Here is a 23928-nt window from a genome sequence, read left to right as displayed (position 1 = left end):
CGTCCATGGGCCAAACTAGAAGCACCATAGTTCTCGCTTTCCTGGGTCACTCACTGCGCAGGGTCCCCAGGCCAGTTCTGCCCTCATCCGTCACACAGAGAGCCAGGGACAGGGGCTGCATCACTTTTATTGTCTCCCATCACCTCTGGTTCCCCTGCCTCCCCACCCCTGCCCGGCATAAGGGCATGCGCCTTCCAAGCTGTCCGAGGGCACCCGCCTGGCCTGGTTCGGTCCTTCTAGCTACCTGCAGAGGAATGACTCCGCGTGGGGCTGGGGAGAGAGTGGGTACCACCTTCCTCCCTGGCAGAGGCTGGGCACCCACACGGGAAGAGTGGGGCCCTCACCCTCTGCCCCACCCTTGCTGGGCCTGTGTTGAGGCTGTCTTTGGGACAGGGAAGTGGGGGCTGGTTAGGGTCAGGCAGGGATCAGGATGGAGGGCGGGGCATCTCCTACGTGGGAAAGAAAGGAAACGGGACTAGCTCGGAAGCCGCCCAGGCTGACGCTGAACTCCCTGAGGTGGGCAGAGGCCAGCAGAGAGCAGGAGGGGGGGGGGGGTGAGGGACAGGTGGCGGGCATGAAGCAGAAGCATCGGGAAGGATAGGAACTTGGGTACAAATGGGGTGTTCAGGTAGCACAAACATGGTCCAGGGACGGGAGGGAGTGAGGGGAACACTGGACAGGAAGGGGTGTAGAAAGGTGGGAACAGCTGCCCTGCCTGAACCAAGTAGTTCTGGCTGAGAACAGAGCTCCCTCCTCTCTTCGCCTGGGTGAGATCTCTGGCCTCCCCACCTCCTACCTTCAAGACACTCCAGAACCATCTTGCTATCCCAAGTCCTGAAAAACCTGGGTGGGCGTGTCTCGGACCACTCCTGCTTGGCCAGCCCGCCTGCCCTAGTCGGCTCCACTCACCCTCGACCAGCAGCCGCGTGTGGGCGCTGTCTTCGCCAGCCTGGCAGCAATAGGTGCCCTGGTCCTCGGGTCGCACGTCATGGATGACCAGGCTGTGGGTGGGGCCATGGCTGCGCAGCTCGTACTTGTCTCCCGGACACAGCTCGATCCCCTCCCGCAACCAGCACACGTGGCCCCCTGAGCGGGACACCGTCACCTCCAGCACCGCCCGGCGGCCCGCCAGCACCGTCTTCTCTCGAGGCGGGCGGCGGCACATCTGGAGAGGGAGTGCTGGGGGTGGAGGCCGACGTCTTAAGTTAATAGGAAGAGAAGACGCAGGACCCCCTACCCGCCCAAAGGAGAAACGCATCTTCCCTCCCCCTGCGGCCTCAACTCCTGGTCTCAGATCTCTGGGCTCCAGGCCCATTACTCTGTAGCCTCAACCCAGGGTCCCCTCCTCCCCAGGAAACGCACTGCCCTCTGTGACCCGCCCCAAGAGAGCTCCCCGAGGAAGGAGCTTTCCTAGGACCAGCCACCAACCTGCCTGCCCCACGGAAGGTGACGCCCACTCCAGGCAGCCCTCACCGCAGTTGCTTACCCTCCACCTCCAGCTCAGCTGCGGACTGGGCGGGTCCCGCCTGGAAGCGGACCTCACCCGCATCGTCCGGGCGCAGCTCACTCAGCACCAGAATGTGTTTCTTCCCTGAGGATGAGGGGGGCGCTAGCGAGGCTGGAGCCGCCTCTGGGGCGGGATCCGAGATGCGGGTGGGGCCGGAGTTGGTCCCCACCTACCGGGTCGATTGGGACGCGCTAACTATGCGCTAGGGCAGGGGGGCAGAATTGGAAGGGCGGAATTGGGATGCCGAGGGGGAAGCGGAGCCGGCCAGGACAGAGGGCTCAGAGCTGGGGACAGTGGAGAGACAGTGAGACTGCTCTTTGGCCCGGGGGGCTGGGCCCATTCGGGCTGAGGGTGGGACTTGTCGTAGTGGGGCGTGGTCTGTGGGAACCCCGGACGCGGCAGCACGGGGCCAGAACCAGGGGAAAGTCGGCCAGACCTTCTTGTCGGATGCGGACACGGCCTCCGGGCTTCAGGGGGCGGCCTCCGAGCTTCCAGCTCCCGGGGGTCTCGACCTCCGACACAGTGCACTCGAACGTGGCGCCGTCGCCTTCGCGGGCTCTCACCGACTGGAGCTCGGAGACCACGGAGACCACCCGCTCTGGGGCGGAGCCGTGGGCGTGAGGCGGGACGGCCGATGCGGACTCCCGTCCCGCCCCTCTCCCAAGAAGCTGCCGAGTCCATCCCAGGGAAGGGCCGATCTGCAGCCCACAAGCCCCCATTAGTGTCCGGCCCCAGAAGCACCCAGTACCCACCGTGCACGGTCAGGCGGACAGGGCCGGCGCGAGCCGTCCCCACCGCGCAGCTGTAGGTCCCGGCGTCCGAGGGGCCGCAGCGCCGCAGCTGGAGAAGGCGCCGCGTACCGAGGGCCTGGAGCCTGAGCCGAGGGCTTGGGAGGAGCGGGCGCCCGTCCTAGGGGTGGGAGTGGCAGAGGGTCGTGGTGAGCCGGCGGCCGCAGACCTAGGAGGCGGTGGCGCCCTCTGTTGATGCCAAGCGGTTTCGGGGGGCGTTTAAACTTGTCTGTGTCCCCCAGGCTGGGATGGAGCCGTTCTGCGCCTGAGTACTGCGCTAAAAGCCTCACTGGGAAGGTGTCACCCTTTGAGCCAGATAGGGCTGAGAAGGGTCTTCCCAGGCGCGGGAAGCCCAGGGTCATGTACCAACCACACTGGCCATATGGGTGGATTCTGGAATTTATTAAATAAATCTGGATTCAAATATGGGCTCTGCCCCTTTTGTCTCCCCCTGGGCAATACTTCACCCCACAGAGCCCCAGCCTCCTTGTAGGTAACATGACGATAAGGAGACCTACCTCAAAGGGTTGTTGCAAAGTTTAAAGGATTGAATGGAGAGCAAAGCTGAGCTCAGGGCCAGGCACGCCCACTCGGTATTCTAGTGTGTTTGGGCGCTATCCCTGTTGTTAGGATGCTGAGGTGGGCTGGGCTGGGCTCTGACCTTCTCCCAGGTAGCGTCAGCCAAGGCCTGGGAAAGCTCACACTCGAACGTAGCTGTGTCGCCCTCAGTCACCTCTAAGTCCTGTGGTGCCTGCACAATGGTCACTGGGGCTTCTGGGAGTGAGAGAGGAAGACAGTGCAGAGGGAACAGGGGTGAGGGCAGGATGGGGACCTGGCCCCTGGGGACGAGAACACTCGTGGGCACGAGGGTCAGTGGTAGACACACTTAGGCCAGGCCATCAGTGTGGAGGTCACTGGTGAGTGGGGGACATGCTGGGACAAATGGTCCATGGGGATGCTGGTCAGTGAGGGTACAGGGGTCAGTGGGGCAGGAGTGGCCAGCTGGCAGTAACACTTGAAGGTGGCCCGTGTGGGACATGCTGTTGCTAGAGGGGAGCGGTGGGGGAGGGCGGCGACCAGATCAGAGATACCAGTGGAGTCCCCCATAGACAGGCATGGCCAGTGGGGGCCACATTTGGCTGGAGGGACAGACCTTGGACCATAGGGGGCACAATGGCTTCAGAGGAGCAAGGGGGACCTTAGAACAGGTGTGGCCAGTGGGGAGCACACCGGGCTGGAAGCAGCGATGGGGACACCCAGCAGAGCTGCTAGTGGACTCATCCTTGGGCACAGACAGTGGACCACTGGGACTTGGGTGGTCAGGCCACACTCAGGCAGGCAACAGGGGTGCAGCAGGCAGGTGTGGTCAGCAGGGTCACATTCAGAGCAGTCAGTGGGGCCATGGTCAGGCAGGCAGGAGGAGGGCCCACACTGGTGCGGGCGTGCTCAGTGGCACAGTCAGGGGTTCGCAGGGCTGGGAGGCTCAGTGGAGCCACGCTGCATCATGCTGGTGAGGAGCCACACGCAGGTGGGGCAGTCACTGGGGCCGCTCAGGGCCCAAGGGTCAGGGAAGTCACACTTGGGCAGAGAGGTCGGTGAGAGGCACACTGGAACAGGCATGGTCAGTGGGGGCCACACGGGGAGGAGGGGTCAGTGGAGTCACACCCAGGAGGTCAGCAGGCAGGCGGTGTGGTCCCGAGGCCGCACCTCTCACAGTGAGTCTGGCCGCACAGCGCAGGGAGTCCGAGGTGAAGGAGATGCAGCCTGAGTCGGCCGGGCCCAAGCCACCGAGCACCAGGCGGTGAGTGTGGCCCTCTGCGTGGATGTGGCACTGGGGCCCCGGGTGCAGCCGGACTCCCCCCCGGGCCCATTCCCCGGTCACGCCCTCCTGGGACAGCTCCAGCTGGAAGGTAGCACTGCCCCCCTCAACGATGGCCACGTCCTCCAGAGGCTTCAGCACCCTTAGCTGCCTCGCTGGTGGGAGGAGACAGGCAGAGAGGGAGGATGAGAGCTCCGGCTCTGGGCATGCATTTAGGGGGGCTCACACACCCCTTGGCTCTACCTGCCCCACCCTTGGCACCCAACCTAGTGAGGGCCTATTGGGTGAAGCTCAGAACCAGGGTTCGGGAGAAAGGAGCACGGCCCACCAGACATGGGGGGGGAGATGAGCTTATTGGGGCTAGGAGAGGGGACACACAAAGGAGGTGGGGTGTGGCTAGAAGGGTGAGGAGTCTGGGGGAGGGGTGCTGTGACTCTCACCCAGAAGGAGCATAGAACTGGGAGTCAGGCATGCCAACACTGGACCCTAGCTCTGCCCCGGGGTTTGTGTGCTGTGAGGCCTTCGACAAATTGCTTAACCTCTCTGAGCCTTGGTTTCCCCGCTTACACAAGGCAAAGAGCAGTGCGACATGGGTTTACTGTGACTAAGTGAATGAAATAAATGAGAAGAGAGCAAATATCACCAGCGAGACCCATCTACCAAGCTCTGTGTGGACACGTTTCATGTTATCTCATGTAACGTCTTCCAAGACCCTTGAAGTAGGGGTCAGCCACATTTTTAAGGAGACCTGGCCCAGACAGGTTCAGTAGTTTGCAGGAGGCCCCATGGGGAATAGAAGGCTCCAGTCTGGGGGGCGGGGTGCTACCTGCCAGGCTTCCCTGCTCCTGAAATGGGACATCAGACTAACAGAGAAATGCCAGGAGTCTTTCTAGAAGGTAGTATTTATGTTTATAGCAAAGCCACTGTGGACATTTGAAATGGAAGGCACCATCCACACGGGCTTCTAAGGTGAGCAGAAAACATTAGAAAAAAGGTAAAGTTTGGCTCTGGGAAGGCCACTTTGGGTCACGTTCCTGGAGGTCAGCCAGGGCTGACCTGCCTCGGCGGCAAGGGGCACTTCGGTGGGGGTCTGGGGGCCCGGGGCCACCGGGAAAGGCCGTGCCACGGGTGGACTGCGTGCTAGGAGAGGACCGGACACTCACGCCTCACGCTGAGCCTGGCCAGGGTGCGGTCGTGGTGGCTCTCACAGCCGTAGGTGCCCTGATCGGCCAGCACGACGCCACAGATGAGGAGGCGGTGCACGTGGCCCTCCTGGGCCACGGACAGGCGGGCGTCGTGGGGCAGGGGCTCCCCGCCCCGAACCCAGCGCACGGCCCCCGCTGTGCCCACACGGCCCGTCTCTACTTCCAGGCACACGTCCTGGCCTTCCTCCACCCGCACGTCCTGCAGCCGCCGAAGGAACAGCAGCTCCGTTTCTGGGGAGGAACGGGAGGGGGGCCATGGAGCCTGGAGGGGCCTGGAGGCTGGCCCCCTGCTCCACCTTATCGGTCTGCCCCTGGGCACCAGGGCGAGGCTGGGAGGGACTGGGCTGGGGGGGACAGGTGCAGGGGACGATACCACAGCACCCCCACGGGGATCAAACCTCGGACGTGGAGCCGGGCGCTTGTGGCTGTGCCCCCTGCTTGGGCGGTCACGGTCCCCGCGTCCTTGAGCTGGCACCCTCGCACGGTCAGGGTTCGGCTCGGCCCATTCCGGGCCACCTCCAGCCCGGGCCCGGGAGCCACCGCAGCCCCGTTGCGCAGCCAGGTGACGTCGGCGTCCGGAGGGGAGACTTCACAGCGGAACGTGGCATCGTCGCCCTCGTGCACGGTGAGCGGCGTCAGCTCCGAGACCAGCTTCGCCGGCGGCGGCTCTGGTGGGGGGAGGTCGGGCACTGAGGTGGCCTGGGTCTCTGCCCCTCCCTCCTTTCTACCCCTGCCAGCAGGTAGAGGCCTCACCCCCAGTTATTTAACAGGCCTTTCCTGAGTCTGCTGTGGGCCAGCCACAAGGGGGTCCCAGAGGACGAGGTGCCAACTCCCTGCCTTCCCTGGCCCACTCCTCTCCGTCCTGGCCCGGCGCCCCACCTGACTCCCTAATGACAATGAATCACTTACCATGGACCCCCTTGAACTGTCACAACGGCCCGATAAAACTAGCCCTGTCCTCCCCACCTTGGAGCCGTTCAAAGACTCAAGAGAAGTTAGGTAACTTGCTGGGGTCAAGACTGGAACCTGGGGGATCACTCCAGAGCCCCTGCTTTTAACCACTGGGCGATGCCCCTTCCTATTTGAGGGTTTCTGGACAAGGGGCCCCCAGGCCCCTATCCAAGCAATGGCTGTGCATGAACTGGGTGTAGCTAGAGGCAGCGAGGCGGGGGTGAGAAACGAAGGGGTCCCAGAGTGGTGGGGGCGTGTGGACTTTGGGGGCCCAGGGCCCGCGGGGTGTGAGGGGTGCGCTGTTACCTTCCACACGGACGAGGAAGATGCGGCTGTCCTGGGGGGCGTCGCACAGGTACTCCCCAGCGTCTCCGTGCTGCGCCCCCCGCACCCGCAGCGCCTGCCTTGCCCCGGCCTGCTCCAGCTGCACCCGCCCCTGGCTCGCCAGTCGCTCCCCGTCCTTGTACCAGCGCACCGCGCCCCCGGGCCCAGAGAGGTGCACCACCAGCTCTAGGTCCCCGCCTGGGGTACCACGGACCCTCGTCTGGGCCGCCTCGGGGGCCACCACCCTCACGGGGGGCTCTGTGGGGACAGAGCTGCGGGTCACAGGGAGAAAGTGGCTCGAGGGCTCCGTGGAGGGCCGTGGAAGGCAAGATGGGGAAAGGCTCTGAGGGGGGTGGGGCGAGGAGTGACTAAGGCATGCTAGCGAGGCGGGGGAGCTCGGAGAGCAGCCCTCAGGCTTCCAGCCCAGGCTGCACTCACCTGCCACCTGGACGGTGAAGCTGAGGCTGGGGGCTCCCGGGGCCTCCCCGGACTGACAGGTGTAGAGGCCTGCATGGGCCGGCTCTGCAGCCCGGATGCAGAGGATGCGGCGGGGGCCCTCAGCGCGGAGCTGCAGGCCCTCACCCTCCCGCACCGGCCTCCCGTTGTGGCTCCAGAACACAAGGGCCCCGGCCCGGGACAGCTCACAGCTCAGCATCACCGGTTCTCCGGGTGCCACACAGAGTGGGGCAGGATCTGTCTCTGGGGCGAGGAACTGGACTGGGGGCTCTGGAGAGAGAGAGAGAGAGAGAGAGAGAGAGAGAGATGGGGGGAGGGCATCAGCTTGGGCTTGCTCCCCCCTCCCCCACCTGGGCTGGCCGGGAGCACCCACCAGCCAGGCTGACGTTGAAGGTGACAGCTTCATCGCGGGTCTCGCACACATACTCCCCGGCATCCTCAGGCTGGGCGTGGGGCAGGGTCAGGGTGCGGGCGGGCCCCTCAGCACCCAGCTGCAGGGTGTCTGACGCTTCCACCTCCAGCCCATCCTTGTACCAGCGCACCTGGGACCCAGCAGGGGCCACCTCGCAGCGCAGCTCCACGCGCCCTGGAGCCCCAAACTGCAGGTCCAGGGAGCGGGCTGCGGGGCGCACGATCCTCTCTGGAGGGGCTGGTGGGTGAACAGAGAGGGGTGCAGGCAGGCTCAGCCTCACCGGCTAGCTCCTCAGCCCTCTCCCTGTACTGTGCAGCTCCTGGGAAAGGCACCAGCTACGATCCATGGCAACTACTGTGTGCCTGGGGTTGTGCTAAACACACAGCGCCCCTCCCTCCACCGCTCCTGACACTCCCCAGAGGGGTACAGCTGCGGGTTCCACTGCACAGAGGAGGACCTGAGGCCTCTTTGGAGGGCGGTGACCCGTCCACGCTCACATGGACAGACAGAGGTGGCCCGGATCTGTCTGACCCCAGCGGACACCCTCCTGCCTCTCCCCCACTTCCTACTCCCTGTCCCTGCTTGGCCTCTGGTGCACTTATACCACCTGAAAAAACCATCTGTTTTATTTACTTGCTGTCTGTCCACTCTCATTTGAATGCTCGTTCCATGAAAACAGGAGGGTTTCTCTTACTGGTTCATTACTATCCCCCTTAGCATCTGGAATGGTGCGGAGCATGGAGTGGTTGCTCAGTAAGTACTGGTGGGCTAGATGAGTGGAGGAGTACACCCGATTGCCGCACTTTCTTTACCGGGCCCCTGGCCCCTGTCCTGACCTGATTTGGAATCTCCAAAGCTCTCTGGTGGCTGAGAACAAGGAGACGGGAGGAGGACAGGAGGGTGGAGAGGGGAAGCACTGTGTGGGCAGGAGGGGAGCCCCCAAGATGCAGAAAGGGGGAGATCTGGGTGCCTGTCCCTCAACCCCCTGCTTTTCCCGCTCTGCAGGGTGCCCCAGGGGCTGCTCGCCTGTGACGGTGACGGTGAAGAAGGCGGAGTCGTCCCCAGCGTCGCACACGAACTCGCCCCCGTCCGAGGGCTGGGCCGCGGGCAGCACCAGGCAGCGGCGGGGCCCATCACTCTCCAGCACCAGGGACTCGCTCTCCTCCACCTCGAGCCCGTCCTTGTACCAGCGCACGGGCGCGTCCTCCCGCGACAGCTCACACACGAGCGCCACACACTCCAGGCTCACGGCGATCAAGGTCACCTCGTCCCGGGGGTAGATGATGCGCACCGGGGGCTCTGCAGAGCGGGGGCAACCACAGGCTGTTACAAGTGGATGGACGGCCAGCCTCCCCGGAGCCATTCGGCAGCACCAAGCCCCTGTCACCCACAGTAAGAAGAGCGATGAGGATAATAACAAGGGACCGTAGGCCCACAAACTGTCCTCTCCAGTCCCTGCAGCCAGAGGGCGGACAGAACCCAGCATGCTCCAGATCGGTGCACTTGCCATGTCACATACCTGCCCCACCGCGCCCACTGGGGCACCCGCGTCATCCATCACGGTAGCATTTCCTCAGGGTAACACAGAGGAGCACTCACTCCACGCAGAGCCATTAAGGAGTACAAATAGCCTCACCGTGTCTGAGCTCAGGTTTTACTGAAACGATGGCGGATGCCTAACTTACAAAAACGCCTTTTGGTTTTGAGAGATTTCTCTCCTTTGGAATTGTGGATGAGGGATGGCGGATCCGTAACGGCAGATACTCGTATACCCCTTTCTCGGGTTCCAGGAACAGCCCTCAGCACTGCACACATTCAGCCCCCGCAGCAGCCCCTGGGGTAGGCTTTGTTTTATCCCCAGTTTCCAGATGAGGAAACTGAGGCGAGGAGGGATCAAGCAACTTCCTGAAGGTCACAGCTGGCCCCGGCTACTGAAGGGCGGGAGGAAGAACCGCCACCTGTTAAAGGGAGGTGCAGGCTCTGGGAGCAGTGGCGGGGATTCTGAGCCAGGCGCAGTTCACAGGGCAGCAGCACTCAGGGACGCTGCATCTGTATGAGTTACCAGCACCTGTCTGAGAGCTCCCCAGGGACACTGACTGCTGATTCTGGGAGTTCATCTCCAGCTGCTCAATGGCAGTTACTCCAGTGCATAGGAAGAAACCTGTCACCATGGGAAGGGACAGTGCACTGAGCCAGGGCTTGTCCTCATCCCTGGGGACCCTGGGGGTCTCCCAGAACCTTGTCTGAGACAGTCTGGTGCTCCTTTAACACTCGGCCCCCTTGTGGCTGGGATGGGGAACTGCTAGCTTCCTGGTCTCAGTTTGTGCAGGGTCCCCAGCGTGGGCAGAGCTGCCCACCAGCACACTCAGCCCTCTGCCTCTGCCAACCACCATCCTAACTGGGCTTGTTCTGAGTCTAGGGGATGCGGGCTGGTTCTCTGGGACCCAGCAAGGCGGGCTGATTGCGGTGTGACTGCCTGGGGGTGGGGGAAGGGTATGGGGCTGTGGGGTGAGGACCAGGTGGAGTGACGGGGCTGGGGTGCCTGCACAGCTGTGGGACCTCGGCTTGGCATCAGACTCCATTCTCCCTGGTCCACGGCTGGGGTGGTGGTGTGTGAGCTTCCCTGTGAAGAAACTGGTTTTCCGTGTGCAGGCCCAACGTGGGCTGGCACGGGTGTGGCTGAGGCCACTGTATCTGGTCAGGGCAGGTGCCGGAGAGCTTGAAGGGATTCACTACAGGACAGACGCACAGAAAGGCCTCTTTAGCTTTGTGGGCGTGTCTGTGCCAAGCTGCACTGTTTGGGGCCAGGGCGTGGGGGGCCCTAGGCAGCCCAGCCCAGGATGAGGCATTATTCCTAGGACAGGGCAGGGGAGGGGCAGCAAGACCAGTGGCGGCATGACAGTCCCTCCAGCACAGCAGCCAGCAGCGCCTAGGCCCTAGCACCCCCAGCACCTCCACGCCCCCACACCAGGACTGGCTGCGGCCCCAACGCTCCCAGCACCGAACTACCACCGCTTCCACAGTTGTCCTGTGCTTTCTCCCCCACCTCCAGCCCAAACCCCACTGAGCTAACTCGGCCCTGCTCCAAGTATCCGTTTTGAAGACAACTCCTACTGCTGACCTGGTTAGCAGACCCTGGCCTTGGGCTCTCACTACACCCTATGGTGACCCTTGACAACCCACACTCTAAGACTCTCTACAGGGTCTGGCTTTCCCGCCAGCCTTCGAGCTCCTGGAGGGGAGCTGGCGTGTCTGCATTTCAGCGATTAATTAAGTATCTGGGGCCCAGCCCGGGGAAGCGTGGCGACTTTCTGCCTGACTCTCTTGCTCTTATCTCTTGAGCCCCATTGCGCTCATCCTCCGCAGCACTTGCCCCGAGGTGTCCCTGCCCATTTATTTCTGTGTTCATTGACTTAACACAGGGGTCGCCAGCTCAGACGCCCACAGGGGCCAGGTATTTAAGGCCAGCGGCTGAAGTCATCTGGGGAGAAGCAGGCGGGTGGGGCAGGCACGCGGCCCCGTATGGGGGCAGCTGCTACTCAGCGCCAGCTGTTCGACGCCATGGGGGGAAGCGGGACCAGAGCTGCCGGGTCTCCCGCTTTTTCAAGAGGACGCGTCACTCTGGATTGTTATTTGAACCGTCCTGGGTTTGGTAAGACTCTGCAGGCCAAACAAAACACATGTGTGGGCTGCAGGGGGCCCCAGGGACCACCCACTTGCGACCCCTGGTTAACAGGTGCTGCCCCAGCTAGACTGGCAGCGCTCTGAGAACAGGGGATGGTTCTGCTTTGCGCATCAGTCACCCACACACCTGGCCCCACCCGGTACGAAGAAAGTTCTCCATAAATGAGACTGTGTATTGTAGCTACTCCTGGCCTTGGGCGCCTGCTCACCCAGGCGGGGAGGCCTGATACAGGAATCTGTAACCATGCCTTCGCCCCTCGCAGTGTGCTAGTTAGGGGCCATGTGACCCGTTCCTCCAAGGGCTCAAGACTGTCCTCTGGTGACCCCGGGCAGCTGGGGGAGGCGCACACCTGTGACGGTGACGGTGAAGGAGGCTGACTCATCATCGATTTCACACAAGTACTCGCCGGAGTCCTCCAGCTGGACGGCAGGCAGCACCAGGCGGCGGACGGTGTCCTCCTTCTGCAGGAGCAGCGCTGGGCTCTCCACCACCTCTTTCCCGTCCTTGGTCCAGCGCACCTCGGCCCAGGGCCGGCACAGCTCACAGGTCAGCACCACTCGCTCCAGGTGCACGGCGGCCACGTACACCTTGTCACTGGGGGACACAATCCACGCGGGGACGTCTGGAGGACGGGGACCGCACGGCCGGGCATCAGGGGCTAGGGCGACGGGCCCTGCCACCCCGCCTGACCCGCGCCTGATCCCCACTCCTGGAAAGTGCGCCACACGGGGAACCGGGCCCTCCCTCAGAGAGCGCCTCCTGTCTCAGCCGCTCAGACAGCTGCAGACAAAACCACTCCCCAGGCACATCAAGGTCACGCCCCAGCCCCAGCCATAGAACATTCCACATTCTCTGGTTGGGACAGGGACGGTTCGAAGGGTGGGACCGAGGAAGGGGAGGGTTGGGTGCCCAGATGGAGCTGGGGTTTCCCAAAGGCCTCAGAACTCTGACCCCTCTAGCACCGGCCTGCCCTGAACTCTGCCTCATGGCACCACTGCCTTAGCAGGGCTTTCAGCCGAACGGAGAGGGCGGGGCTTCCCGGGGACCAGCGTGTTTCTGACCACAAACTTCCTGCAATGACTGACCCTCGGGGTTCAGGCCGTGAGCAGGCGTGTGGTCGGCAGGAAGAGGGAGGCCGGGGCAGGGAGCACCGCACCCCCCCCCCCCAACCCCACAGGCCCCCACCTGTGACGGTAACGGTGAAGGAGGCGCACTCATCTCCGGCGACGCACTGGAACTCGCCGCTGTCGGAGGGCTGGGCCGCAGGCAGCACCAGGCGGCGGTGGGGTCCTTCCTTCTCCAGCACCGTGGTGTCGCTCTCCTCCACCTCCTGCCCGTCCTTGTACCACCGCACGGGGGCGCCCTCTCGGTCCACCTCGCAGGCCAGCATGACGCACTCGGAGGTGTCGGCGTGCACAAACACATGCTCGCGGGGGTGCAGGATGTGCACGGGGGGCTCTGGGGGAACAGAGTTGGGGTCACACAGGCCCCCCCCCCAACACGGGAGACGTGAGTCCATGATGGAGAACACTGGGAAGGTGGAGGCCATGCCGTGCTGGGGACGCTGGGGTAATGACGTGAGGCCTGGCAGATCTGGCGATGGAAGAACGCTTTGGGAGCCCACGGAGGCCACGGGGTAGGGACATGGAAGGAGGGAGGCACAGAGAACCTCCGTCTGGGCTGAGCGGAGGTCAGTGTCACGGGCTGTGGCAGGACCAGGAGGTGGGAATGACCTAGCGGTGCCACAGTGGGACAGCTGCTCCCTTCGGGCGGTGAGTTCCCTGTCACTGGGTGCCTCCAGGCAAGGGCTAGAGGACCTCCTGGCAATGGAGTTGAAACCAGGTTTCCACTTAGAGTGAGGTGAGCTGGCTGAGTGGTTCCCGAACCACCCTCCTGGAGTGGTTCTGCAGGCTCTGCCCTGTGTGTTCTGGCCCCGGCAGTCGGGGGGCCTGGGCATACGCCGCACTTATAACAGGCCCCACAGCAGCTCTGAGTCAGCCAGGACACGAACCAGCGTCTGAGAACCACTGGACCACTGCACTTAACACTCCCCTTTGACCTTGCCGCCTCCGAGAGCGGGGCAGGCAGTCCTGCATGTAAGCCCAGCTCTGGTGTTTGCTAGCTGTGTGATAATGGGCACATCGCACAACCTCTCTGAGCCTCAGTGTCTTCATCTGTGAACTGGTGATATGCTGCCTTTCATCCAGTTGTGCAGATTAAACCACAGTGTGTACTCGAAGAACCTGGCAGAGCAGCTGGCTAGTAGATGTCCAGTACGCATTCACTCCCACTCGGCCTAGTGGGACGCGGTTCCCCACACCCTCACGCAGCAGAGGGCGCATGGTGGGCCAGTGCGTTTGCTCACCGGGGGATTAAGAAGTGCTCAGTGATCTGAAACACATCCCCCGCCCACCTGGACCTCCCTGGAAGGGACCCCACCCCCAGACGGGCCGCCATGGTTCCTGACCTTGAACGGTGACACTGAAGAAGGCCGAGACCCCTTCTGTTCTGCACTCAAACTCGCCGCTGTCCCGGACTTGGGCCGCGGGCAGGACCAGGCAGTGCTTGTGTCCATCCACCTTCACCACCAGCGACTCACTCTCCTCCACCTCCTGCCCGTCCTTGTACCAGCAGGCTGGGAAGTCCATCCGGGAGAGCTCACACGTCAGCACCGCCCGCTCCAAGGCCGTGAAGGTCAAGGACACCTTGCCCTGGGGGCTCAGGATGTGCACCGGGCTCTCTGTGAGGAGACAGTCAAGTCGCTCGCACGCAGGCCCCGTCGTGTGCACTGCCCCCCCCACCTCTCTGCATGTGCTCACTCCGGGGTGTGGGGCCAACAGGCCAGACAACGGCTGTTCACGCATTTGGAGTTTTAAAAAGACAAGTTTGGGCTTACACACCAGTTCTTAAGAGCAGTGGTTTCAGTGTGCACCAGGAGTCCTAGGGAGCCCGTTCAAGTGCAGACCCCTAGTCACCCTGTCCCCCGTCGTACAGGGACCGGGGAGGCTGGGTGATGGCCCAGCTCTCCAGGTGACTGGTGGGGGCGATCCCGGGCTGTGGCTGCCAGTTAATCCTTACTTTGCCCTCTTCCCTGGACGCTGGCAGCTGACCACTGCAGTGCCCTGAGTGTGGGTGCTGAGGAATTCTCGACTGGCCTTATAATCTCCGGCAATGGTGAGACAGCAACTGCCAGCATGCTCCCTGAACTTTCAGACCCCCACCAGCTGTGGTCCTAGGGTGCCTCGGCCCCTCTCCTTCCCTGTCTCCGTCTCCGCAGGCAGCAGAGTGGGGCTCTGGAGCCAGACGGCCTGGGTTCGAAGTCCAGCTCCACTGCTCATTAGCTTTGTGAGTTTCTTTGGCCTAGCCACTCGACCTCTCTGTGCCTCCATTTCCTCATCTGCAGAATGGGTTGACAAAAGAGTCTACCTCCCAGGGCTGTTGAAAGCCTTGTGTTCATACATGTGAAGTGATGAGGACCGTGCCTGGCACATAGGAAGTAGCTATGTCAGCGTCAGTGATCCCAGGATAGGGCAGGAAGCTCGGGGCCTAGGGGCCAGGGCCTGTGTCTCTGAGACGACAAACTCGACAGAATTCCGTAAACCACGAAGCACCCCAGAGAGCCTGGATATGATGCTGATGAACCAGCAAGGGGCCCCCTGTACGGGGCACGTGGTCTGCAGCCTGCCTGCTGGCCCAGGGTCCTCCAGCTCAGCCCACCGCGGCAAGCCTGACTCTCGTGGCCCAGGTGTGAGAAGTGGGAACAGCATCGGCTCCACTGTGCCAACGGGACTCGTGCCCCGGCCCTGTCTGCCCACCCTGGCGCCCACCAGCACCAACCTTGGATGGTGAGGGCAGCCGAGTCCTGCACGCCCGGGCAGCTGAAGCCAACGAGGGCCCCGCCATCCTGGCGCGTGACGGCGTGCAGGACAAGCAGGTGCTGCAGGCCGTTGTGCTCCATGCGGTACCGCAGAGCCCCGGGCTCCACCTGGCCCTCCGGCTCAGTGCTGCGGAGTTCCACCCCGTTGAGGAACCAGGTGCCCTGGATGACGGTGGAGAGAATAAGGGAGAAGACGGCATCCTCCCCGTCGTATACCTGCACGTCCCTCAGACCTGCCACCACGCGAGCTGTGGGCACTGGGAAGGGGAGAGAGTGCAGCCATCAGAACCAGAGGGGCGACCGACGGAGGGCAGCTGCTCGCAGGGAAGGACAGTTAAGGAGCCAGGGACCAGGAGCTGCAGGAGGAAGGACAGTTAAGGAGCCAGGGGACCAGGAGCTGCAGGGTGTGACGGGGGCGGTGCTGCTGACAGGCCCGGCCCGGCACGGCGCCCACTCACCAAGGCGAGCAGACCCGTGGAACACGACGTGGGGGCTGCGGCCGTGCTCGCTGACGGTGCAGATGCGGAAGCGGTAGTCGCCCTCGGAGGGCACGCAGTCTCCCGACACCTCCACGGCCCCCGAGTTCTCCATGCTGAAGCACTGGACCCAGTCTTCCGAGCCCGCCTTCTGCCGCTCCAGCCGGTAGACGAAGGGGGTCTCGGGAGCCGGCTCGGGAGGCTTCCAGGTCAGCAAGACCATGTTCTTTCGGCTCTTGAACATCTCTGCCAACACCGGGGGTCCTGGGGGTTTGTGCTTGATGCCTGAGACAAAGGCACAGTTCGTCCTGGGGCCCTGCTCTGGCCACCCACCACCTGCCCACTGCAGGTCCACTCTGCCAACCCAGACACTGGCCTCTGGCCCCCTCCTGCCTGCCCGGCCCTTCGGGAGCCCGACCGAAGGCTCCTGCGCCCTCACATTTGACTCTGAGAAGAGTGGTGGTGCGGGAGCTGCCCAGGCTGAAGGTGACTTCGCCGGCATCTTCTCGAGTGACGCCTGGGAGGACCAGGGCGTGCATGTGGCCCGAGCTGCTCTGGCAGGTGGCCGGCATGTCCTCCCCATTGCGGCTCCAGCGCCCCTCGACCCCGGCCTCTCGAGTCTCTACCAGCAGCACCGCGTTCTCGCCCTCTAGGACGTCAAGCTTGCGGGGCAGCCGCTTCAGGATAGGCCCTGGGATGCGGACAGAGCCCATTAATTAGCCCAGGGTCAGGGCGCCGTCCCCCTCAGCCTCGGCCTCCTCCCACTGGCCGGCTGACCTTTGACTGTCACACTGGCCACAGTGCGCACCCGGCCCCGCATCTCGCACAGGTAGACACCGTCGTCGTCCGCCTTCAGCCTGTGGATGACGAGGCGCCTGACGGTGCCCTCCTCGATCTGCTCGTATTTGCGGCAGGGCAGCAGCCGCTGGTCCTCGCGGAACCAGGCCGTGGGAATGCGGGAGTTGGGCACTCTGCACTCCAGCACGGCAATCCCCTGCTCGTGGCCCTCCACGTCCTGCAGGGGCCTGGAAAAGCGGAGGCGGGGCTCTGTGGAGAGGAGTGAGACCAGAGAAGGCTCTGCAGAGGGTCCAACCGGGAGAGGGACTCCTCCTGGCATCGTCCACAGCCAAACCCCGCATGAGCCATGCCGTTTGCTCTTCTCCCAGAGCCGGCGGGCACTGTGGATGCACAAGGGAAAGCTTCAGAAGGGAAGTCGGATGGCCTAAATTCTCATCTGACCCCGACACTGGCCCGTCACCTTGAGCAAGGCCATGTTAGGGATCCTGGGCCTCAGTTTCCTTACCTATTAAGTGGGGAAGGGGACGGAAGGGCTTGGACCACATCAGTGATTTTCAAACTGTCACTTGGGGCCCCTCGGGGGCATGACACAGACTCTGCTGGGGTCTGAGTTGAGTTTCCTTTTTAAAGCACTTTAAGCATTTTCAAAACTGCATTTTGCAAAGAGAAAGCGTGATGCTGGACACCAGCCGGTGGGTTCACCTGGGTGAGGATGCTGGAGAAACGCTTATGTCCTACAGCTCTGGGAAGCTCTGCCTTCCTGCTGGGTGTTTTGTATTCATAGAGTTGAGCATCCCCTGGCCAGCGTGTGGCGGTGTACCCACGAGGTCGCCGCTGTGGCATAGGTGTTACAACACGTGCCAGGCCAGGCTCAGAGATTTGCCAATTTTTTTTCTTCTGGGGGGGAAAAAGTTGGGAAATAACCGATAAAGGTAAAATCCTGCAAGTTGTGATGAATTCCTTGCATGGAGAGCTTTAACTTCCAGTGTGAGACAGGGTGTTCCCCTGTTTTCTGTTTTCTGAGCATTTACTAAACATTGTTGGTGACTCGACTTTGCAATACAAACTTCCTCTCCTTCACCTCCCTCCTCTTGCAGACCTGGGGAGAGCCATCGAATGAAAGGATGCTCAAAAATCACAGGGCAGTTTTTCTCCCACATTTGCTTCCGTGTGAGCTGGGAGTTTCCCAGGGGGAGGGCTGCCGCCAGCCTTCGCCGCAGGGCTCACAGACCAGACCCCGGGACGAATGCAACCTCCACTTAAAATGTGTGTATTCAGCCGCCCTGGCTGGCGTAGCTCAGTGGATTGAGCACAGGCTGCGAACCAAAGTGTTGCAGGTTCGATTCCCAGTCAGGGCACATGCCTGGGTTGCAGGCCATGACCCCCAGCAACCACACATTGATGTTTCTCTTTCTCTCTCTCTCTATCTCCCTCCCTTCCCTCTCTAAAAATAAATAAATAAAATCTTTTAAAAAATGTGTGTATTCAATACAAGAGCCCGCTCGTTCTCACTGATTGGCTTTCTCAGCATATGTTACAAATCTGGACCTAAACATTGACAGCCATAGATAGCCCTGGCCGGGTAGCTCAGTCGGTTGGAGCACAGTGTGAGTGTGCCCAGGCGGCGGGCTCCATCTCCGGTCGGGGCACAGACAAGAGTCAACCAATGCATGTGCAAGTGGAACAAATCCATGATTCTCTCTCTCTCAAATCAAGAAATTAAAAAAAAAAAATCAAACAATTTCCAGCCATCAAATGATCCTTTTCTCTCTAATATGTTGGGGCTTTAAATGGGATTTCCATGGTGGGGGCGGGGGAGGAGTAAAATAACGGGAGGTTGAAAAGCCAGTGGACTAGAAGAAAAATTCTAGGGGCCTCTCAGTTTGCACAGGAAAGGGAGGTGTTTTCACCATCTGCTTCAGAATCACCTGAGTTTGCTAATAAGTTCCCGGGTACCATGGAGACCTACTGAATTCGAGTCCCTGGGGGATGGGAGGCCGTCAGGAAACAGGATTTCAATGCTTGGCGCCTCCCCTCCACCTCTTCAGGGCGGCGCCGGGCACGAGGGGTGGTCCGAGGTAGGAGGGTCTGGGAGGGGCGCCGCCGTACCTTTGACGTGCAGCTGCACGGCGCTGAGCGTCTGGCCCGCCGAGTTGCGCGCGGCGCACACGTAGAGCCCGCGGTCCTTGGCCTGGCAGTAGAGCACTTTGAGCACGAAGCCGCCGTCGCGGTCGCGGTACATGAGGCGGCGACGGTCCGGGAGCAGCGGGCGGCCCTCCCAGTGCCATTCGATCTCAGGCTCGGGCTTGCCCATCACGTAGCAGCGGAACTTGGCGTGCTTGCCCTCGTTCACCCAGAAGGTCTTGGGCGCGCACTTGAGTGGCTCCACCACCGGCCTGGGGGCCTCGTCGGAGTCCTCCGGGGGGCTCTCTGGGGGCTGTTGCACCTGGAGCAGCGCGCCGGCCTGCGCGTGGCCGTGCGCGTTGCGGGCGTGGCATACATAGACGCCGGAATCCGGCAGCCTCGCCGCCCGGATGCGCAGCGCCAGGCTGGCGCCCGCGGTCCCCTCCGCGCGTCCAGGCTCCAGCACGAAGTGACTGCTGTCCCACACTTCGTCCAGGGCCATCCCGTCCTTCTCCCAGTAGAGCGTGGGCGCGGGGAGGCCCCCCACCTGGCATGTCAGCACCACCTCTGTCCCCCGAAGCACCCATTGCGACCGGGGCCCCGTTAGGAACACCGGGGCTCCCTCCCCGGTCCCGGGCGGCAGCAGCGAGGGCTCGGTGGACTGGGGATCGGGCTCGGGGGTCGGCGGCTCCAGCACCGTGATCGCGGCCGCCGCGTAGGCCTCCCCCGCCGCGTTGCGGGCGCGACACACATAGACCCCCGCGTCGGTGGGCAGCGCGCCAGTCAGCAGCAGGCCGTGCTCAGCACCGTCGGTGGGGAAGCTAAAGCGCTCCGAGGCCGCCAGCTGCTGCCCGCCCTTCTCCCATACGACATTGGGTGGCGGTTCCCCCAGGACCACACACTTGAGCTCGGCCTCGGCGCCACTTACCACCCGCACCGGCCGCGGGAAGCGCAGAAAGCACGGGGGGCTCCCCTGATCGCCCGCGCTCGCCTTCATCGCGGCGGCCGCAGACGACCTGCAGCGCTCGAAGGAAGGGCGGGCGGTGGACGCTCAGAGGCCCGGAGCAGCGGCGGGAACCTGGGAGGCGGGGTGCGTCTGGGGGTCCGGCGTGGGGGTTGTGGAGCTCTCCCCGAGCCGCCCGCTCCTGCCTGCCTCCTTACCCTCGGCCCGGACCTGCAGCTCTGAGGTGGCGGCGATTCCCGGGACGGGACTCCAGAGATCTGGGGGCAGTCCTTCCTGTTTGCCTTCACAGCGAGGGGCCCGGCAGCCTCCCCAGCCAGCGGCCTGGCTTCCTGCTCCTCTCTTCCCAGCCCCCTCCCACAGCCTGGGCCTCTTCCCCTCCTCCCTCCCACCTCCAGCCGCCAGGTCCCCAGCCACCCGCCAGGCTTGGGCCTGAGTGGCAGAGGCGCCTGCAGCTGCCAATCCCAAAAATATTCTCTGATGACACAGCTGGAGGATAAGAGCCCAGACCGGCTCCTCGAGGCTAAGTTTAGAGCAGGCGGGACCACCTGCCCCCCCACCCCCCCAGCCCCAGTTCGAGCTCCAGCCTCAGCCTGTCCTCCTGTGACTGGCCGGCAGCTGCTTGTTTGAAAGGGGCTCCAGAGGGTCTTAGGGGCTGGTGCATTGTCTCCCTGACAAATAACACTTTTAGGAGCTGGCAGACCCCGCTCCCAGCCTCTTGTCCCACCTGATGTCACCTCTGTGTTGGGTCTGGGGTGCGAGTCACGGTGTGTGTGTGTGTGTGTGTGTGTGTACGCCAGGGGTGGGGGGAAGGGGTTGTAGGCATGGGTCAGGTCACTTGCGGTGAAAACCCTCCGCCAGCACCCTCCCCGCATTCCTAGCGGGAGTGGGAGATAAGGCTCAGGGCCACAGACATCTGCGTCAGAGATGAGGTCTCAATGCCATAGGCAGGGGCAGCTCAGACTGCAGGGCGTGGGAAGGCCCGGGGAAGTCTGGGGTGAGAAGGGCAGAAGAGGGCGGGTGGTGGGATGGGGAGGGGACAGAGGGGAGGCCTGGGGCAGACCCTGACAAAAGGGCACAGGGCAGGGTGTGGGCTTCCCTCTGGCGGGGACAGGTGAGCTATGTTGCCCCAGCTGCCACTGCTGCTCCTCGTGCTGGGGGCCCCACAAGGGGGCCATGGCTGCCATGGGCCGGAGCTGGACAGGGAACTTGTCCTGGCCAAGGTGAAGGCCCTGTTCCTGGATGCCTTGGGGCCCCCGGCAGTGACCGGTGAAGGCGGGGACCCTGGAGTCAGGCGGCTGCCCCGAAGACATGCTGCGGGGGGCATCATGCAGAGGGGCTCTGAGGCTGAGGAGGAGGATGCCTCCCAGGCCATCCTTTTCCCAGCTCCAGGTAATGAGGGTGGGGAACGGCGACTCTGAAAAGCGGTGTGGTCCGTAGCCTGGGATTGGAAGGCAGGCAGGTCTCAGTTCGAATCCCAGACCTGCCACTCAGCTGGCTTTGCCACAGTGGGCCGGTTACTAAACCTCCCTGAGTCTCTGTCTCCTCGTCCACAAAATGGGCAGTAATGCCTGCCTCTCAGAATTCAGGGAGGTGGTATGTCAGAGGGCACGGCTCCTTAGGAGGCATTAGGGGGATTTTTGCCTGGGAGGCCAGGGTCTGTAGAGACAGAGATATGTGGGTGTGGACCCCCTTCTGCTGCTTTTTCTCCTCTCTCTGTCTTTACTCCACGCTCCACCTTGTTTCTTTAGCCCTAAGTAGCTGAGACTTGGGCAGACGTCAGGCATGCAGGAGAAGGATTGGCTGGGAAACCCTTCTGGGATACTCAGTTCACCATCTCTTGAGTTCTCTTCTCACCTCCCCATGTTCCTCTAACTCAGTGCGTAAGGGTCTCCTCTAGGTGGGCTTTCTGGTAATCCGGCCCACCTTTCTTCTAGAGAGGACCCAATGCAGCACAGAATCCTAGCCTGGCCACTTAGTGGCTACAAGCTACTTTACCTTTCTCATCTTCAGTTTCTTTATCTGTAAAATGGGTCAACTGTGAGGTTTATAATGTGAGAATCCACTTTCTCAACCAGTCCTGGTTCATGCTTGTCTAGTGTAGCCTGTGTACCTGTCAGGGTAAGGATGCCAACTGCACTTTCTTAGAAAGCACTGTCTTTTATTCTTAGCTGTATCCTTTCTCCTCTTCCTGCTCTTCCTCTCCCTCCTTTTTGGTGTTAACTTGCCTTTATAAAGTGGACTTATTTTATTTTTTATTTTTTTTCCAATAGGGATTTATGGTTACTTTTTTTTTAAAGATTTTATTTATTTATTTTTAGAGAGGGGGAAGGGAGGGAGAAACAGAGGGAGAGAAACAGCAATGTGTGGTTGCCTCTCATGTGGCCCCCTACTGGGGACCTAGCCTGCAACCCAGGCATGTGCCCTGACTGGGAATCAAACCGGCAACCATTTGGTTTGCAGCCTGAGCTCAATCCACTGAGCTACACCAGCCGGGGCTAAAGTGGACTTATTTTAGAGAATTTATCCTGCAATATTTCTGACATGTAAAAAGACGTAAAGAGTAATATAACAAATGCTTGTGTACACACCATTCAACTGCCCTCTTACACCATCAGATGAACAAAAATTTAAGTCTAAGTGACAATTCCAAGAGTTGTTTTGGGAAAAGGGGCAGGGACCCTTGCACATTGCTGATGGGAATATTAATTAAGTGGTAAAGTGACTGGAGAGAGAAGTTGGCAATGTCTTGTGTTTTTACCATCCTTTAATGATGAAATAACAAATGCGGAGCCTCTGTCTGTTCTCCCAAGACTGGACCGTCCCTGAGTCTGGCAGAGCATTCAGTGGCCAGCTTGGCAGGCTCCTGAATGGCAGCCCCTTACCTCCTGTCGAGGAGGAGGGGTCCCAGGTTCTCAGTCAGGGCTGTCCTCTTCCTACCCTCTGTCCGCTGCAGGTTCCAGCTGTGAGAGCCAGCCGGCTGCCAGAGCGCGTCCGCAGGCCGAGGAGGGCCTCTTCACGTATCTGTTCCGGCCGTCCCAGCACACACGCAGCCGCCAGGTGACTTTGGCCCAGTTGTGGTTCCACACAGGCCTGGACAGTCAGGGCACAGCAGCCTCCAACAGTTCTGGGCCCCTGCTAAGCCTCCTGGCCCTGTCGTCTGGAGGTCCCATGACCGTGCCCGTGTCCTTGGGCGAGGCACCCCCTCGCTGGGCTGTGCTGCGTCTGGCCGCCTCCGCACTCCCCCTGCTGACCCATCCCATCCTCGGGCTCCTGCTGCGATGTCCTCTCTGTTCCTGCTCAGCCCGGCCTGAGACCACGCCCTTCTTGGTGGTTCACACGCGGGCCAAGCCACCAAGTGGAGGGGAAAGAGCCCGACGTTCGACTCCCCCGCTGCCTTGGCCTTGGTCTCCCGCTGCCCTGCGTTTGCTGCAGAGGCTGCCGGAGGAACCCGCTGCGCATGCGCACTGCCACAGAGCAGCCCTCAACATATCCTTCCAGGAGCTGGGCTGGGATCGGTGGATCGTACACCCTCCCAGTTTCATCTTCTACTACTGCCACGGTGGCTGCGGGCTGCCCACCCAGCCAGACCTGTCCCTGCCGGTCCCGGGACCTCCCCCAACCCCTGTTCAGCCTCCTTCTCTGGTGCCAGGGGCCCAGCCCTGCTGTGCCGCTCTCCCCGGGACCATGAGGTCCCTGCATGTCCGCACCACCTCTGATGGGGGCTACTCGTTCAAGTATGAGACAGTGCCCAACCTGCTCACGCAGCACTGCGTCTGTGTCTGAGGGCGTCCTGCTGGCGGTGGAGCCCGCGCCATCACCTGGTGGGGGCAATGGCAGAATTTGGAAAATAGGTGTTTTCCATTTCCCTCCTCCCTCCACTTCTCTGCCTGAGGGCTGCCCTCCCCCTCCTCCCCTGCCCCGTGGGTAACGTGGCAATAAACAACCCGGTGCATATGACTTGGCATTGCATTCTCGGGCTTCTATGACACGGTCGCGGTGTTGGGGGCGGGGAGGTCTGAGCCCTGGCAGAATGGGGTTGGGAGATCTCAGGTCGCTTAGCCTCACCTGACCTTGGAGATCTGGGGTTCGGGAGCTGGATTTGGATGCATGTCTGGTGGGAGGCTACCACATCTGGGGGTGACAAAAAGCTGGTTGAAGCTCCTGACAGCCACGCTGGAGACAGAACTGGCCCTCGTGTGGGCTGGACCTGATACATGGGTCAGGTTGTCTGCGCCGCCACACCTAAAAGCAGCCGAAGCTCGCAGAGCACCTGCATCTGAGAGAGCCAGAGGCCCTTCCCCTGCCATTCTCTGCCCGAGCGAATGGGCACCTAGCTGGAGGTCAGGTGATTGAAAGACCGGTCAGAGATCGTGCCTTGGGGCCCCACTAAGGCAGAGGTTCAGAGCTGGAAAGATCTTGGATTTCTCAGGAGCTTGGGTGGGACATAAAGCAGTGTCCACAAGTTGGCCAGGATGGAGAGGAGGTGGAAGAACGAAGACCTGAGGGTTTTAATTTGCTGAGGGCCCTCGAACTCCCTCGAAT

General features: G+C 62.0%; 2 protein-coding genes across 6 annotated transcripts; one reads left to right on the top strand and one right to left on the bottom strand.

The window, feature by feature from the left end:
* Positions 1–110: 110 nt before the first annotated feature.
* OBSL1 (obscurin like cytoskeletal adaptor 1) lies at positions 111–20389 on the bottom strand. Of its 5 annotated transcripts, XM_036022807.1 has the most exons (21): positions 18408–20389; positions 16278–16547; positions 15940–16191; positions 15483–15785; positions 14985–15281; positions 13615–13887; positions 12333–12605; positions 11497–11769; positions 8489–8761; positions 7424–7699; positions 7033–7320; positions 6577–6852; positions 5718–5987; positions 5278–5550; positions 4003–4269; positions 2957–3069; positions 2260–2416; positions 1944–2105; positions 1487–1591; positions 910–1179; positions 111–244 (listed from the first exon to the last, which is right to left on the bottom strand). In XM_036022807.1, the coding sequence occupies exons 1-21, from the start codon at positions 19417–19419 to the stop codon at positions 237–239; spliced, it is 5691 nt and encodes a 1896-aa protein (XP_035878700.1). In that variant the 5' UTR covers positions 19420–20389; the 3' UTR covers positions 111–236. The 5 variants fall into 5 exon arrangements, with proteins under 5 accessions (XP_035878700.1, XP_028366481.2, XP_035878697.1 ...); XM_028510680.2 differs by having other exon boundaries at positions 111–1179; XM_036022804.1 differs by lacking the exon at positions 4003–4269 and having other exon boundaries at positions 111–1179.
* A 33-nt stretch (positions 20390–20422) lies between these two features.
* Positions 20423–23343, top strand: INHA (inhibin subunit alpha). Its single transcript, XM_028510987.2, has 2 exons — positions 20423–20775; positions 22340–23343. The coding sequence occupies exons 1-2, from the start codon at positions 20505–20507 to the stop codon at positions 23167–23169; spliced, it is 1101 nt and encodes a 366-aa protein (XP_028366788.1). The 5' UTR covers positions 20423–20504; the 3' UTR covers positions 23170–23343.
* The last annotated feature ends 585 nt before the right edge of the window (positions 23344–23928 follow it).

This window comes from Phyllostomus discolor, chromosome 4 (genome assembly GCF_004126475.2).
Source record: "Phyllostomus discolor isolate MPI-MPIP mPhyDis1 chromosome 4, mPhyDis1.pri.v3, whole genome shotgun sequence".
NCBI lineage: Eukaryota > Metazoa > Chordata > Mammalia > Chiroptera > Phyllostomidae > Phyllostomus > Phyllostomus discolor.
Note: the sequence above shows the minus strand (reverse complement) of the source record. Positions and strands in the feature narration are given on the sequence as shown.

Coding starts and splice junctions, on each gene's coding strand:
- OBSL1 (XM_028510680.2), bottom strand. CDS start 19,419: ATGAAGGCGAGCGCGGGCGATCAGGGGAGCCCCCCGTGCTTTCTGCGC. Junction 13,888..14,984: donor GGCTGCCCTCACCATCCAAG/GTTGGTGCTGGT, acceptor GTCTCCTCACAG/AGAGCCCGGTGCACATCCTG. Junction 2,417..2,956: donor CTGACGCTACCTGGGAGAAG/GTCAGAGCCCAG, acceptor TCCCACCCCTAG/GACGGGCGCCCGCTCCTCCC.
- INHA (XM_028510987.2), top strand. CDS start 20,505: ATGTTGCCCCAGCTGCCACTGCTGCTCCTCGTGCTGGGGGCCCCACAA. Junction 20,776..22,339: donor CATCCTTTTCCCAGCTCCAG/GTAATGAGGGTG, acceptor TGTCCGCTGCAG/GTTCCAGCTGTGAGAGCCAG.